The 17,208-nt window shown below is 44.8% G+C and overlaps 1 protein-coding gene across 14 annotated transcripts in view; it reads left to right on the plus strand.

The window, feature by feature from the left end:
* SEC31A (SEC31 homolog A, COPII coat complex component) overlaps positions 1 to 17,208 on the plus strand; it is a 50,175-nt gene that overhangs the window by 24,689 nt on the left and 8,278 nt on the right. For 3 of the 14 annotated variants that reach the window (XM_061992140.1, XM_061992145.1, XM_061992141.1), the window contains 10 exons: positions 446 to 521; positions 1,710 to 1,888; positions 3,641 to 3,767; positions 4,762 to 4,907; positions 6,356 to 6,529; positions 7,065 to 7,238; positions 9,815 to 9,907; positions 10,475 to 10,601; positions 11,532 to 11,888; positions 15,539 to 15,586. In XM_061992140.1, coding sequence (XP_061848124.1) covers positions 446 to 521; positions 1,710 to 1,888; positions 3,641 to 3,767; positions 4,762 to 4,907; positions 6,356 to 6,529; positions 7,065 to 7,238; positions 9,815 to 9,907; positions 10,475 to 10,601; positions 11,532 to 11,888; positions 15,539 to 15,586 — 1,501 coding nt within the window. The remainder of the gene's footprint in view (positions 1 to 445; positions 522 to 1,709; positions 1,889 to 3,640; positions 3,768 to 4,761; positions 4,908 to 6,355; positions 6,530 to 7,064; positions 7,239 to 9,814; positions 9,908 to 10,474; positions 10,602 to 11,531; positions 11,889 to 15,538; positions 15,587 to 17,208) is intronic. The other 11 variants (XM_061992147.1, XM_061992149.1, XM_061992151.1 and 8 more) reach the window with 8 other exon arrangements.

Consider the following 17,208-nt stretch of genomic DNA (forward strand, 5'->3'; position numbering starts at 1 on the left):
TGTGTATATGGGCACAGGTGCACCTATGCAAGTCATTACACAGGATCCAGGTGTCTGGTTGCTGGTATTTGTGATCTCTCCATATGCACACTTGTGCTTGCACAAGCCTTCCTTAGTAGTTAGAAAACTAGGGCTTCCAGCACCTTTTCCCCTTGGCATTAATTTTTAAAAAATGGTTCACTGATCTATGAGCAATTTTGTGTTCAGGCCAATTCTCACTGTGCTTAGGCAGTGACTTTGTGCAGGCATCAGGGGAAGTTGATTACCTTGTGCTGAAATGGTGTTCTAACAAATGACAGGGGTACTCTTCCCTTCCAAGTTAATGATCTCTTAAGCAGCTGTTAGTCTGAATCTTTAATTTGTAATGCAAGAGCCATTTTTTTTTAACATGTCTATATATATTCCAACTGTTGACATAATAAAACAAATTATGCTTTTCTCTTAGAGAGTCAAAGACCATAAGCAAGAAACTGAAGATTTGGGATCTGCAAAGAAGAAATTTAACATCTCTGTTAGTGGAGGTAAAAACAGTCTTGGTATTGATTTCATGGATATTTATAAATGCTAATGTTGATACTGGTGTTCCAGCGAGAAGGAAATTTCTGCACAGATTTTGAAAGATTGTGTCTTTCCTCTCATTTCCCAGTGGTCTTGAGGCAATTGAAAATACAGCTTCTTTAGGGAAGGAAAGGAAGTGTACAGCACATGTATACCCCATCACTGAAATGATACTCAACTACTCTGAGTGATTTCTGATTGTGGTAGTTTGACCCTGGCTGAATGCCAGGTGCCCACCACACCGCTCTATCCCCCACCTCCTCAGCAAGCCAGGGATGGGGAGAAAATGAGAGTCTCGTGGGTTGAGATAAAAGCAGTTTAATAAAGAGACAGCAAAGCCACACATGCAGGAAGCGAAGCAAAAGCAGATAAAAAGCTGTTACTCTCTACTTCCCATCAGCAGCGATGTCCGGCCACCTCCCGAGAAGCAGGGCTTCGGTACGCGTAGCGGTTGCTTTTGGAAGGCCAAAATGAATCTTGCCTCCCCTTCCTGCTCCTCTCTCCCAGTTTATATTACTGAGCTGACGTCATATGGTATGGGATATCTCCCCGGTCAGCCTGGGTCAGCTGTTCTGGCCGTGGTCCCTCCCAAGATCATGCCCACCCACAGCTCTTGGTGAAGGTAGGGGAAAGAGTGCTGGAGGGACAGCCCCGATGCTGTGTGAGCAGTAGTCATAATATTGATACCAACAGTAAGCACAGCACTGCAAGAGCTGGTATGGAAAATCACTACCATCCTAGACCCACTACACTGATATTAAAGAACACACGCCTGATCAGGCTTGAAGTGCTAACATTGCTGCTTGTACAGAAACTCGCAGGGATTCTTGAACACAGAAGGCGTTGACCCTTGTCTAAGTTTGATTTTTGTTTCTGGCACTGTATTCAGGGTGGTTGGTTCAGAGATTATTTAGACCTCTAGCATCTTGCTCTGCTCAAGGTAAGTGATGCTTGACAGTGCTTCACCTGACATGGCTGTGACCATAGTGTGTTTGAGACTGGAGTTGAACTTGAGTAAGTACCTGCCTGGAGCAGGCTGTTTTGCTGTGAACTTGGAGCACTTCATTGTACAGTTGGAAGGAATCACCTGCTATTGCATATTAAGTGCCTTTTGTGCCATCATTTGAAAATACACCCCTCTCTTGTTGCAGATGTGGACGGTTTGATTACCCAGGCTTTGCTGATGGGCAACTTTGAGAGCGCAGTAGATCTCTGCTTGCATGATAACCGCATGGCGGATGCCATAATCTTGGCCGTTGCGGGCGGACAAGAGCTACTTTCTAGGACACAGGAAAAGTACTTTGCTAAGATGCAGAGCAAAATTACCAGGGTATGTCTTTTTGATTAAGAAACAACATGCATGTAGGCCTTTGACAATTCTCTTTATCACCTTAAAGGTTTTCTTGCCATTTCATAGAATCATAGAATGGTAGGGTTGGAGGGAACCTTTAGAGATCATCTAGTCCAACTCCCAGTTTTTCTTTCTGAGAAGCATAAATAAGTATTCAAGTCATCCACAATATTTCAAGAGCAGAAGGATCTCTTTTATTTAATGCATTGATAAGGAGAGAAGAGGCACACCTGGATAGCAGTATTACCTGGATAGCAATACACACAAAGAGTATTTGTTACCATGTCTCTGAGTTGCATATACACTATTAGATTCTTGCTGATAAGTGTCTTAAGCAGTCTGTTATCTTGTCAGTTGTTTCAGGAGTTGTACATGACCCATGGTTAGTGCCAGCAGCATTATGATGATTTCTGTCTGTGATCTGTGATAAGTATGACCAGGGTAGATTAATCACCTTTTATCTAGGAGGCAGCATGTTATGGCCAGCAGGTTATTGTTCTTTTCAGCTTTTGCAATGCTGCTCATTCAAATATTTCTTCTTCATTACTGACATGAGAAAGTAGCAACAGGAGGATGAAACCAGAGAAGTGGCCTTAAAAGAGCGCAGGACGATGGGTTTGGCAAGGATGGAGCTTTGAGAGGAGAACATGAAGCTGCTCATGTACACTTTGTAGTGGCAGGATGCAGCCTATAAAATGAACTTGTGCTTAAGTGCTGTTCTGTGCAGGCCTGAAGGCCACAAGCACAGTCACTTGGGGAAGTAAGGCATGTAGCACCACAGACTAGGGTCATCTTTCTTCCCTTACCTCCAATTCTTTTCCCTCCTCTGGCCTGAAAAGAGGAAGGAGAATTTTGCATTGCATGGGAAATTTCTCCACTGTAGTTCAGCCTTTGGGAAAAGGTGTTTTTTTGGAGAGCTGACCAGTTACCTGTGCCCACACTAACAAGCGAGTGTTGACCTTAAAGTTAGCACCTTGCATTTGTTGTTTGAGTGTAGTTTTTTTCTTTTCTGGTCCCAAAGTGCACAATTACCGATTGTTCAGCTGTTTTATGAGCTTGAAGTCTTAGCATGACGGGGCTTCATTCACTAAATGGCAGCACAGCTGCCAAGTCTGTCTTTTGTGTGAAGCACAATAACTGGATGCAGAATTTGAGACAGAAGCAGCTGAAATTTCATTCTGAGGGCTTGTGGCCAAGCAGATTGTGTGTGAGGGTGCAGAGCAGGGATATTGTAGCCAGCTCAGGTTGATATTGCCACCACTTGCTTCTTCCTTCAAGCAGCATTTTTAGCTGCCCCCACTGGTCAGCCTGAGGCTAAGAGCTTAAAGCTGAATTAAACAGATTAACAAAAAAAGTTCATACACTTTGCAGAGCATTTTGTAGAAGATTTGTAGCTAAGTACCTGATATGTTGTCTTTATCTGCAAAACCAGTGCTAAAAACCATCTGCATCAGCCCCAGCTTGCAGAGATCTGTGCATTCTTTTCTTGCACATTTTGTAGCAAGAGTAATTGGCCTGTGTTATCTGAGCTTGTTTTGTGACTTTCACTGAACTCCTTTTGAAGTAAAATGTATTCTTGTGCTACTCTTGAGTTGCAGTGCAGTGTCTGCCGTGACCCTGCATACAAGTGGGAATGAATACACTGCAATAGATACAAATTATACTGTATTGGAAAAAAACAAAGGAAATCCTACCAAGATCTTAACTGTGGTCTCTTTCATTCTGGTCTAGCTCATCACTGCAGTAGTAATGAAGAACTGGAAAGAGATCGTGCAGTCTTGTGATCTGCAGAATTGGAGAGAGGCTTTGGCTGCTGTGCTGACTTATGCCAGCCCAGATGAGTTTGCAGCCCTTTGCGGTAAGGACAGTTTACACACTGGATGTTATTTATTCCTGTACCCAAGACGTCCACTTACAGTAAAATGACAGTTTACCACAGTTATTTTCCTTCTGGTGAACTATTATAATGCCTCATTAGCTTCTTTGATGGATAATATAGTTCTTTGGACTTGTTGCAGAGGAGGAGAGGGACCTCTGGTGTGCTGTGTTCCCAGTACGTTTCCTGATTTTCTGGGAACAGAGCCTAGACCCTATGAGCAGCTGTTTCCTGGCATCACCTGTGAGGTGCACAGCCGCTGGTCTCTTACCATCATCTCTTGAGGGATGATGATGGTGTTGATGTGACAGGTGTCTCAGCCAAGGGACCAATGTCCTGAAGTATTTGTGCATGAGACACAAGTGGAAACATTTCAGGGAGGCCCTTCACTCTTCTTTCTCAAGAGAAATTTTGACTTCTTGGAAGGAGTCCTCTTTCACAGGCAGTGAGCATGCCTGCCCTCAATGCCTGCTGCATGGCAGACAGCTGGCTGGATTTAACTCGTGGGGAAGTTACATTGCCAGTAGCTGTATGCCTGGCACCCCTGTGCCTCTCAGTTTGTGCACTGACCCAGAGCAGTGTCATGGTGTTGTTTCTCACAGGTCCTTGACCAGTGGCATGCTCAGGCTGCGCTCCTGAAATGAAGGACCGCAACAAGTGAGTGGTGGAGGGGAGAATTGAACCTGCACCCGGTCTCTTGTCATTTGTCATGTCAGCAGATAGACAATCCCCTCTGATGTGCCTCAGGTTTGCAAATGTTAGACAAATATTTGCTGCTATGACATGAACTGCCTCTGAAGTGCCCTGGATTCCCATGAGATAGTCTGTGCTGAACACAGGAATCTTGCCACTTAATTCCTTCTCACTGCACAGAGCAGAGACATAACAGGTGTTGCAGGCTTCCCCAGCCTCGTCAGTGATGGAGCAAAACACCAAAGTGATTCACCAGCATCATCTTTGTCCATATTTTTCCTAGATCTCCTGGGTGACAGACTAGAAAGTGAGGGAGACAGCCTTCTGCAGACACAGGCTTGTCTCTGTTACATTTGTGCCGGTAATGTGGAAAAACTCATTGCTTGTTGGACCAAAGTTCAGGATGGAAACAGCCCCTTGTCCCTTCAGGTTGGTAACTGTTGGAAAGATTTTGGCACTTAAATCAAATGATCTAGTGTAGAGCTTTGATGCTGTCCTGATAGCTGCATGTATCTCAGGATGTATCTTTTTGTTCTGGAATAGGTTGCTTTTGTAGAAATGAAACATAAATATGCTATTGGAAAACATGTGAAACACAGTGGACCTCATGTCTACTCTGTTCTTTAGGCAGGCATGCTAATATGCTTCACATGTAAAATGATAGTTGTAGGGCTTAGAGTGTTTTGTTAAAGAAGGGGCATTGAATACTGGCCTTTTGCAATAGGAGAATGCTTGGACATTTTGCTTTTGGAAGAGATGGCTTGGATATTCAGGGGAAGAAATCTAACAGGTTATAGACTTAAATCTGGAGAGGATGCTGTAGGAGGGCTCTCATGAGAGTTTTCTCTAGGGAGTTGCACATACAGGGTTTGGTTTCCAGCAGCAAAATACATTGCATATATAACAAGTATCTTGGAAAAATAGGATTGATGCCAGTGAGATGAAGCAATTATGAACTAATTCAGCTTGTAGTATAATCTGTTCAGGACCTTTGAAGGACAAATTTTAGAAAGTACTTACAGCCATGTTACCAGATGGTGCTGTGAGTCTGTTTAGTTAGTTGAAGGAACTACAGTGTTAGTTTTGCTTTGCATTATGAACTCTCTCTGATTTTGAATTATCAAAATTACTTTCCAACCTGATTGTGAGGGATTCATTTTCAGATTTACCTTACAGTGTGAATTTGCATTTTGATGACATTGCTTTGTTCACTTGGGGACCAACATTGAAAAATATTGTTGGAGTCATAATTAGGCTGCTTGTTTGCTATGATGTGGAATCGCTGAAACTTGTAGAAGCATTTGGCTATCTTGATGTGGGTTTTTTTTAACTTGCCTTTTTTAAAGTGATGCTTTGTTGGGAAAAAGAAAAACATACTATTTAGCAGTCAGGAAATAGTCCTTGTTAGTGCTAAGGTTGAAATTCTGTGTGGTATGCTGTCCTTCAATCTGTTATAAGATTTTAAATTAATGTATGTCACCCCAGCACTAATAGTGGTGATGGGCATGATGTTTTCCATTTGTTCTCATGGCTCTCACCAGATACTTTTATAAAAGTATACTCTTCTAGTGGGCATGCTCAGTTCTGATAGGGTCCTGAAATCCTGTTTAAGAAAATCAGTTATTTTGGCTTTGAGCTCTGCCCAATGCACTGCTGGTTTTGCTGTTGGAAGCCATTTAGTGTGCAGTTGCCGTTTGCCATTTTATTGTCTCTTGTGCCAGGAAGGTTGCACCTTTGCAGCTGTAACTGTCCAGGACACCTGCACTTGAATTGGGCTTGTGTTGGGTGAGAGGGGTTCCTTCACAGCAGGAATCACAACAGTCATTAGCCATACTTCACTCTGTTCACATTTTTGGGGTTTTTTTCTGATCTTCCAGGATTTAATAGAGAAGGTGATAATCTTACGCAAAGCTGTGCAGCTCACCCAGGCTGCAGAGCCCAGTGCTGTGGGGGCCCTTTTGGCTGAGAAGATGAGCCAGTATGCCAACCTCCTGGCTGCCCAGGGCAGCATTGCTGCAGCTTTGACCTTCCTCCCTGTGAACACCAACCAGGTACAGGGCCTTCAGGGTTTCTCCTTCTTTTCTCTGTGTGCTTCGAGCCAAGGTTTCTGCAATTAGCCAGCAGGACTGCCGTTTGAAATGCACCTTGGGATGTGCAGTCCGGTTGTCTTCCCTCTCCGTGTGTTGGGCTTGCTGATCTGACAGTACACAGCCTTGCTCTTCTCCCTCTTCATTTCACACCCTTCTTGTTGCAGCCAGTGGCTGCCAAAGGGGCAGCAGTCCTTCTGGCAAGCCAGGCACAGTGAAACATGTAACTTAACACATGGTTGGTTATTTTCTTGGAATTCTTATCTTCCATCAGCTGGTGTTGGCAGACAAGCTGGCTTGGGAATGATGCAGCCCAAGGTGGGAGAAAGGCAAATGTAAGGCAGTTACAGTGTCATGTAGAAAGACTCTGGTCAAACAAAGCAGAGCAGACTTTTGAGAGAGAGCTCATTAGTGTGTGGCCAGTCGGCCTCTTGGTGTTGATGCAGTAGGTGACAGGCAGGGCAGTTAACCTTCCTTTGCTGTCCTTTTCTGATTGCAGCTCAACATCATGCTGTTGCGGGACAGGCTTTGCAGAGCCCAGGGGGAACTTGCAGTGGGACAGGAGGCCCTCAAGCTACCATTTGAGAGACAGCCCATGCCCAAAGGACGAGCTGGCCCTGTGGCTGGACAGATGCAAGGGCCCCAGGCTCCAGCCCAACAGTATTACCAACAGGTAAATGGATTTTGGCAGCCAGGGAAGAGACCTGGTGCTTGAGCTCTGGAGAGTGATGAACAGAGTAATTGTTTTTTTCTTTTTATCTGGGCTGGGGCTGTATGACATACCTCTAGTGAAAGCCTTGTGGTGGAAGTCATTGGTGCTAATTTTCAGTCAATACAGATGGCTCCTTTACCCCTTGTCTGGAAATGTCCATTAAACACCTTGTCAAGTAGGAGAAGGCTTTTCCCCTTTGCTTGAAAATGTCCTTCTGTGCTCAGAGTAACTGTGTGGGAGAGCGCTGCAGGATTTTCCTGTGCTTGCTCTCATATGCCCTGATGTTGTCTCATCCCTTCAGACCTTGAAGCTTTTCACCAACCTCTTCTGGGGCTCATTATTTCTGTACCCCTAGCTCTTATACTGGCTGCAGAAGTTGCTGAGCAGAGGCAATATCAAGCTTAAGGGCACATTGTGGGTATAGTCTACTATGAAAACACTTTCCTAGCCAGGTGTGAGGGGGCACAGGCAGCAGGGGCAGGGAATGAGATGGATACTGGGAGGCAGGCCTGGGCTGAGAGTAAGCTGTGGCAGAAGAAAGACCTAGTAAGTATGGGACTAACACAGGAGCTGAGACCTGTGCAGGGAAGAAGAGGAGAAATTGGGAAAGCAGATGGCTTGTGTGGTTTTGGTTTTTGGTTTTTTTTTTTGCCTGAGGACAGCACTGCATCAGACAACATTGGCTGTCATGGGAGTGTGGTGTGGTGGGAAGCCCTGGCTATGTGTGTGTCTAAAAGGAGCATCACCAAGTCCCTAATCCCTCAGTGCAGCACTAGATCTCATATGGCCCTGCTAAACAAAGGGGCTCTGGGCTGGGCTTTTCTGATAGTGGAGCTGTGTTAGTGCTGCAGGTGCTGTCCTTACACAGAGGAGGCTGGCACAAGCAGAGTACGTCAGCACTGCCTGCCAGAAAAATGGGGGCAGGAAGGAAAAAGGGCTTAAAAATGGGGGGGGGGGGAGGGGAGTTAGGCTTTGTTTCTCTCCCTGTTAATATTAACAAATGTGCCTTCATCTTCTGTCCAGAGTGTTAACAATGTAGATTTCACAAAAGACAAAGCCTTCATCCTGTTCACACAAGATTACCTTGCTAACACCGTTGCATATGACTTATATACATCACTGATTATAACTAACATGTTATATAGCTAACTGTACGATTTGTTCCTGTGTGTTTGACCCCCCTCCTTGTGACCAATGCTGCTTGTTTCCCCTTTGGCTGTGGAAAACAGCAGCTGTCCTCAACATTGCATGACCATAGCAATGCTTTTTAAACCAGAGTTCTCTCTTTATCCTGTTTCAGCTATTATTTAAGCAAGCCCTGCTCATTAATAAAGACTGTGTTTATCACAAGCCCTGAAGCACAGTGCGAGTTACCCACTGTGTTCTTGACTTTCCATGCTCAGCAGGAAAGGCTTGAAGGGGACAGGTGCCACATCAGAAAGGTGTACAGCAGTATGCTGATAAACCAGAGCAGAAAGAAATTACATATTTGAGTCTTAGGATACTTATTTTGTTTGACTTTGTTTTAAGAGCATGTGTACATAGGGCTTGTTCAAGCAGAGTCAACCTTTCTTTAATTGCTATCACAAATAGGAACATATACTTAAAACTTGGCTTCCTTTCATTATAAGTTTTGAACTCTTTTTCATCAGAGAAAAAAAATGGCTTGAAGGGATAGAAAAGTATTTTAGGTTATTCTATTGCTGAGTTATGCAGACATTAACGGTGGTTGTTGTATGGCTGACTGTACCATTAGTCCAGCACTGCACAGGGTTAGACAGAAGCCAGCTGAGCCACCTGGAACTTCAGGACCACAGCTCTACCTACCTCTGTGTGTGCTTAGGTTGTGGTGTCAAGGTCCTGATCCAGCTGTGAATCCCACTGCTGGGCAGCAAGCTCAGGGACATCGCAGGCATAGGAGGTTCTTGGGTTCTGTCCTGTCAGAAAGGTAGTAATGGTTGTATGGAACGGAAGGGCTTTGAAGTGGCAAAGAAGGAAGATGGAGAAAGGGAGCTATGGGAGACTGTCTAGGCAGCAACTAGCATTAAGGTATATGTTTGTGCATGCGCAAGAGCTGAATATCAGATTTTAACCTTTTTTAAATTAAGCTTGATTTAGATAGACTGCTTTTGTGTGAGGCAGTGTATTTGAATTTAACGTGGAACTTGGGACTTCAAACTGCGGTTAGTGATGCTGGGTGTCATGCACTAGCCTTAGAGGAGCATCTGCAGTAGGAAAGTGTAATGAAAAAGGCAGATGTGACTCACTGGCACATGTAGTACTGCACTCGCTCCACAGCTGCTTGTAGCTGTGTCTCCACCGTCCTTTGTCTTCACTCTGCAATTCACTTCAGTGCACAGTGATTTTGTCTGTCTCGAATGTGCTTTTCCTTCCTCCTCTGAGATTTTGTGGCTGTGTAACAAGTGCCAGCATGCAAATGTTTTTGTGTTCGCTCCTTTGCATCTGTTCTGTGAAATCCTTCAGACTTTTTTTTATTGTTTTGTTTTCCATTATTGGTATTTCTTTGTTTAATTCAGGTTAGAATTGCCCCTACTGTCACTACCTGGAGTAACAAAACTCCTACTGCCCTTCCCAGCCATCTTCCTGCAGGCTGTCCCTCTGACACACAGGTATAACCTTCATTATTCCTCTCTGAGCCCTTGCTCCACCCCGATATGTCCCCTGATGTAGTCTGTGTGCTTGGCACAGTCTGGTATGGATAGATGGAAGGAGCAGCTTACACACATGCTCTGAGTTTGCTCCTGTGTGTCTCATGTTAGATATATTTTCACCAATGCCCAGATGAGTGGCTCTGGAAAGCCTTTGAGAGGAAGCTCAACATGACCTGAGCATCCTCCAGCCCTCACCTCACACTGGAAATTGGAAGTTTCAGAGTTAATACTGAAGTGATTTAGCTGAACGCTGTGGTGGCAGGGTGTGCTCAGACTGCCTGAGTAGCAGACACTGGCAAGGGCACAGCACATACAGACTGTGCTTTCCGTGTTAGACTGAGCATCCTACAGCACTGGGATGGTTGGACATATTTGCCCCTGTGTTGCCTCTTCCAGGGAGTGTGGTTTCAGGTCCTGAAATGTGAACTGATTGTTTTGTTATGTTTCTGCTTCAACACTACATTACTGTTGCTGACTAAATCCTGTCCCCCCCCTGCTCTTTTTCCTGCAATTTTTTGTTTACAGGGAAACAACCCACCTCCTCCAGGTATCATGCCAGGTGTTGTTAAGCCCATTGTGCCACCACAGCAAGCCACGTGTTCCAGTTACAGCATGTACTCACAAGCAGGGGCCCGGCCAACATACCCACACAGTGAGTAGCAGCAGCTCCCCTCTCCCTCTCATACAGGTGAGCCAGCCAGGTGATGAGACCACACTTACTTGGGGTTATCCTATTCCTTCCCTTGGGGTTGGAAGAGTTCAAACCAGTCCAGTCCCTCAATTCTTGGGGGGAAAAAGAGCTCCCGAGATGACATTAGAGGATTGTCATTTCTTGGCGTGGTCCAGACATCAGGCACCCTCTGTCAGACATGGTCTCTTCTACTGAGAAGGTGCCCGCAGCTCTTAGACTCACTCCTCAGCTGGCCAAGGGTAGGCTGGCATCAAAGCTTCCAGTGTGAGTCCCGAAGAAGCAGCATGGGCCTGGCAAAGAGGTGAATGAAGGTGGGGAAGGGGATGAGGAGGCAAGGGTGGTAGTAGAAGTGAGTGAGGAAGGGGGTACAGCACTGATACACTCTCAAATCTAGGCACTAGGGAGGAAGAAGTGAACATCAGTGGACAGAGAAGAGGTAGTGAGTTAAGCTGCAGAGCCCACAATGAAAGACTGTGAGCTTGCATTCACTTCCAGAGACTGCTGTGCACTTCCTTGGTCTAGGGTTTCCCTTTGTGCAGATCTGGGATAGGGGATGGGAGTTTCCCTTCCCTGAGAGGCACTGTGAGGACTGCAGTGGTACAGTAAACAACCAGAGCAGCAGCATCCATGTGCCCCAGTCCCACTCCAAGTGGCATGGTGGCTTTGGACAGGAGAATTTCCTTACAGCCAAGGCAGTCCTTTCACTGGCCCACTGCTTCCAGTGGCAGGCCATGGTTTTTATCTGTCCTGCTGAAGTGCAGGCAGAGATGTGAGAGCTGGGCAGGTAAGTGGTTTTAGGGGGAAAGGGCAGGAAGAGAGAAGGAGGAAGCAGGGGCAGATGCTCATCTTGTTATGACTTCACTGACTATATGTTTTTTTCTCCGTTTGTAGCGTATCAGGCCACACAGCACTACTCTTGTGGAACAGGGGGACCAGATCTTTATCAGCCTCAGCAACCTGTCGCTGTCCCTGCTTCAGCCTCTTACTCAAGTCCTGCCCCTAACATCACCCCTCCCTACCTGTCCTCTGCCCTCTCCCACTCCATGCCCTCCCCACTGTACCCTGGCCAACCTCAACTCTCCCCAACAAGCCTGAACTCTGTCCCTTCCTTCGCTCTTCCTCCTTCTGGTGCATCTTTTCAGCATGGCAGGCCAGGACCTCCAGCAACTTCTGTGGCTTATGCATTACCTACTGGACCAACAGGTACTCTGCCTGCAACAACTGACCTCCCTGCATCCCAGAGAACAGGTCTGCGCTTGGACAGGGGCAGGCAGGGAGAGGGATGGTTTCTCTTTGTTACTCACTCAGTTAAAATGGGCCCCTTTCTCCTTGTTGAATGCTCTGTACCAAGTTTGCTTTTGCTTAGAGGTCAATTCAAAGCATTTCTAAAACACACCACCTACCCTGCGCAACTAGCAATTATACAGCCATAGACTGCTGTGGGGAGCACTTGCTGAGAGGTGCGAGCAATTCTCTTTCTCTTGCTAGTCAAACATTGCCACAAGCACTGAACTTTTTGCCTGAGATGGGGACAAGTCTTGTTAAGAGGCTGTTGTATACTGAGGACAGATGGTGACACAGTTTTAATCTTGTGAGGCTGATGTGAAAAGCTGTTGTGTAGCTGGAGCATAAAATAAAAAAATGATCAAGTTTTCCTAATTGCTGCAGAGAATATGATCCCAATTACCACCGAACTGTTTTGCAAACATAGTTGGTCCCTGATTTGTGAGCAGCATTTCAAGCCCAGAATTGGCAGCATGTTTAATTCAAACAGCATTTTCTGTGGCACAAGCTCACTTCCATTATTTTTTTTTTTCTATCCACTTAGTGTGATGGGATTTACTGTAGCTGTGAATGTCTTAAGGGATAATCAGGAGTGCATTAGAAATGCTTTGCACATGTTTCTTTCCTAAATGTTAATTAAAGCTTGTGTGTGTGGCTGACACATCAGAGCATGTTTGAGCATGGCATGGTTGGGGCTTAACGTCTCCCTGTGACTGCCAAGATATAGCTGTTTGTTGTGGAACGATGACCTAACTTGTGTCCACAAACCTGTCTCTTCACTTAACAGCCTGTGAAACAGCTTCGCATACATCAGACTGTGCAGGGAGTGGTCCTTTTCTAAACCTGGGCATAAACATACCTCACATCCAGGTGGTCCAGCTTGGAGAATCAAGGACCAGATCTGGGAAGCTGGAAGTGGAGGAAATATTAAGATAGGATTCAAGGAACGTTGCAGGGATGCTATGTCTGCTCATAGGCCCTAGGGACTCTACTGTGACCCCCTCTCAGAAAAGGCACACTGCCTTTGTCTCAGCAGCAGCAGTCCTATGGGTGTCCACGTGTCCATGGTGTCCTGGTATCCATGGTGCTCCTGGTGTCCATGAGGCTGAGAGCCCGCAGCTCTCATGGCATTACCTTTGCTGGCATCGTGGCATTGTGTTTTGGGAAGAAATACTCTTTTGCTCTGTCAAAAAAGAGAGAGGACTGGCATAGAGCAGCCAGCAGGGCTACAAGGGGAGAAGAGGCCTTTTACCTCCATCCTGCAGACAAATTTGGCATCCTTCTGTTCTTGAAGATGCTGTACTGTGACCTCTCCTGGCCCCATGTTAAGAAGCATGTCAAACTTGTATCTCTACAAGCCAAGAAGACTTACTAAATTGGACAGAGAAAGAGGTATTCGATAGGGTTCTAGGTCTGGGATGTGAAGCAGCACACTACAATGCAGACGGCATAGCTTCTGCAACACCAAGTAAATGCAAGGATCAAGAAAATTGTTCTTTCTTACCCATTTTACTACTTGTGTCACTGGCAGGTCTGTCACTCCAGGTCTGCTAAGTTTCTTGCATTAACAGTGAAGTGACATAGTCCATGTGGCACACTCAGAGCGAACAAAGGTCTGAACTCCAGACAACTGAAATCAGGGACAATGCTGTGACAATACTGATTGATTTGTAACCTTGTGTAATCCACACAGTCTTAACACATCTTGCCTTATGTCACTTTAAGAGGAATTGAAGTAGTCATTATCCACATTGCCGTGCCAGATTTCCTTTCAAAATTAAAAGTTGGCCATACTCAGCTTTTTATAGAAACCTTCCAAGAGCTGTTGGTGCTGCTTGTTTTTGCCAGTGGCTGTGGTGAGAAGGCAGCCAGTGCAAAATGTCAGGAACCCAAACTTCAGCATCATCTCTGATTCCTGGCAAATGCCAGCCTTGGGAGTAAAGGCAGAGATGCAGTCCAGGGCAGGGTGGGATGCCAGGGCCAGGTAGCTGCATGCTGCAGCTGGAGAACTATGCAAAAATCATGAGGTATCTGAAGAGCACACTTGATTGTCTTCTAGCTGCAGAAACAAGAAGGAAATAAACACCATAAATGCAGAAATGACAGTGTATGTGTTTAATATTTTCAAGAGTAGCTGCATTGCTTAGGGAAGGACGCCTTGGTATGAGATCCTATAGAGCCACAGAAATCTGCAGCCAGAAGTAGATCTTGACTGTAACTCTGAATGTTCCAGTGCAGGACATATAGTGATGCTAATCTTGGCTCTGAAGTGGTATGGTTTTGTGTGTGGTCAGGAATCTGGGAATATTACGTTTCATTTTGCAGATATGATTCATTTAAAGGAGGGTAAGGGAGGAAGGACAAAAGATGTCAAATTTGATGTCTTGAAAGACATCCAACCTCTGAACTGCCTTGGATTTAAAAATCATAGAATCATAGAATGGTAGGGTTAGAAGGGATCTTTAGAGATCATCTAGTCCAACCCTCTTGCAGAAGCAAGTTCACCTAGATCAGGTCACATAGGAACATGTCCAGTACTTGAAGACCTCCAAGGACGGAGGCTCCTCAGCCATGCACATGAAGAATCAGTTCTATAAATACCTTCTGGTTTTTGCAAATGCACATATGTTAATGTGCTGTGGTTGAAGCTCCAGTAAGCCAAAAAAAACCCCAAAAACAAAAAACCAAATTTCCTTGTCAACCTACCTCATTTTGTTTTGTGATAGATCTCCGAACCTGCTTTCAAAGGAATTTCAGAGTCATAGAATCATAGAATGGTAGGGGTTGGAAGGGACCTTTAGAGATCATCTAGTCCAAGCCCCCTGCAGAAGCAGGTCCACCTAGTTCAGGTTGCATAGGAACGTGTCCAGGCGGGACTTGAAGACCTCCAAGGAAGGAGACTCCACACCCTCCCTGGGCAGCCTGTTCCGGTGCACTTGAATTTATTTGAAATTGTGATAGAGCAATTCTAAGCTAAAGGAAGGCTTTGCACCAGAACAGTAAGTGCGCCAGACCAAGCCTAGAGACAAGAGTTACCTCATCCGTAGCACTTCTCTTTGAAATCGCAAAGGCCTTATTAACTGTGTTTTGCCGCTTGGATTTGTTGCTCAGTCTGAGCAGGTAACGTGTCTTTACATGAATGTGCAGCTGCTGTGTGAAAAGAATTGGTTTTTTTGCTGGGCCGGATGCAGTTGAGAGCATGCCTTGATTGGGAAAATACTTGACATCCATCTTGATGTCAGGTACTGATTTCTGAAATAGTAAAATGATGGTAAGAAGACTGTTGCTAAGTTTAATGGTCTGTTGTCTGCAACTGGCACGTAGGAATAGAACATAAGAATACCAGGAGAGATAAATGGTCCAGGGCTCTGCAATATTTGTTAGAAACACCTAGAAACATTTATTTACTGCATGGAAAGAGCAACAGACCTATTTTCAGGGAAGGCAGACAAAAACAATTCCCCAAGGTTATTTGGAGAAATTACTTGTCATTGTAATTAGGTTAAGTGTTTATTCTCCTGACTTCTTGTGCTTATTGAAACTAAATTGCTAATAAGAGTTTTATTATTTTCAAAGAAAAACTTTTTTGAGTTCTCTTTGCATTTTCTCTGCAGAAAGCCTACCAACTCAAGACCAACCCTCTCCCTTTACAGGTGAACTAGGTACTACCTAATCTGAAAATAATTACAGCCACTACATTAAGTTAATTGAGCAGACATTAATAATGCATATCTTCTTCAAACAATATTAAATGCAGTGCTGTTCGCCAATTAGAGTGTAATCAAATAGTTTCTTAATTCCTTAATTAATTCTAATTACAATGTATCTGGAGTTTTTAACTACAGAAACAAATGCTGTTCTTTTGGGGTTTTTAAAGCAAATTATTCCAGGAAACTGATGGTGGTAACAGTCTGGGAGATTTTCTTCATGTGTTATCACTGTCAGCACTGCAGATGTTAAGACTTGCTATGTCAGAAATACCCTGGGATTTTCTGGATAGAGGTGAACAGAGAAGTCTCTGGGGGCACATAGCTGTCAGGAGATGGCACTGCCTTTGTTTGAAGAGAAAGCAGGTGTGGAAGGGGTTTAAATTGTTTTTCATTCACCCCTTTGACATGCTCTGGATGAGGAATTGTTTAACAAAGGCTTAGGAGCAAATGAAATTTCAGATAAATTGAGCAAACTCTGCAGTGACATTAAGTTTGGCTATGTAAGGTGAATTCACCATCTTCAAAGTGGAAAACCCTGGTGAAAAAGTCTATTGAGTAGGGATTTGGTTTTGTTGGCATTTTGTAGCTCCACACAATCCTAGTCACTCAGTGGGGCTGTAGTGATGCTCAGATACAATGCAGTGGTCCTGATTACATATGCTCCGTGATGAGTTGGGGGACTATTTCTAATGCACTAAGACGAGCCTTGGTGTGGAGTGTGTTTTCTTGGAAGAGCAGAAGGTTTGGTACAGAATAACACTCCAGACCCAGAGCAAATCTGCTCAGGCATCTTTCTGTGCTTCTAATTTGAAGCAAATTTACCTTGGTGCAAAAAGCTAGATTTTGCCATCTTGCTTCAACAGCTCTACTCTGCTTTTGGGACACAACGCTCTCGTAAACATGCTGTAGCTAGCAGGGGGAACCTGACATGGTTTCGTGACTATTTTGCATCTCTGGGTGAATCTATCCTGAAATGTTTAACGCTGTTGCTTCTTATGCCTCTCTGTTGTGCTGCTGGGGAACAGGTCTTAACTGTTGTGTATAAATACATCACAGTATGTAATCACAGCAACAGCTGTTAGAAGATGGATGCAGCTTACTGATGTTCTTATTCATCTGTGTTTTCTGATCTCTCTGCTGATTAGTGTTTATAATAATGTTGTGGTGGTCATGGAAAAGAAGTTCAAAACCAATTCTTATTTCTTCTTTCTTGGGAGAAACTTGCAGTGCTAACTGAAGCTGTTTTAATACGTACTGTCTGTGTAGTAGAGTTGTGTTTGGGGCATTGGTAGACAGCTACCTGCCTTTTCAAAGGCATGTCTGCTCAAAAGTTTATTCCTGCAAGAGAAGAAAAGGTTAATTACAAAAAAAAGTAACCAACCTCTGTCAAACTCGAGAACAGTTGGTCAAGATACCAAACCTGCACAGTGGGTGCACAGCCTCAAGGGTCTGATGGCTTGGGTGTTGGAAGGCTCTGACTAGCACAGAAGCTGTTCTGGCCCCCAGGGAAGGGCAGACAAGCAGGCAGGTGACCTCTGCCAAGCACTGGATGATAAAACCATGGTGAGGAGCCC

The sequence above is a fragment of the Colius striatus genome, chromosome 3, assembly GCF_028858725.1.
Source record: "Colius striatus isolate bColStr4 chromosome 3, bColStr4.1.hap1, whole genome shotgun sequence".
NCBI classification, from domain to species: Eukaryota; Metazoa; Chordata; class Aves; order Coliiformes; family Coliidae; genus Colius; species Colius striatus.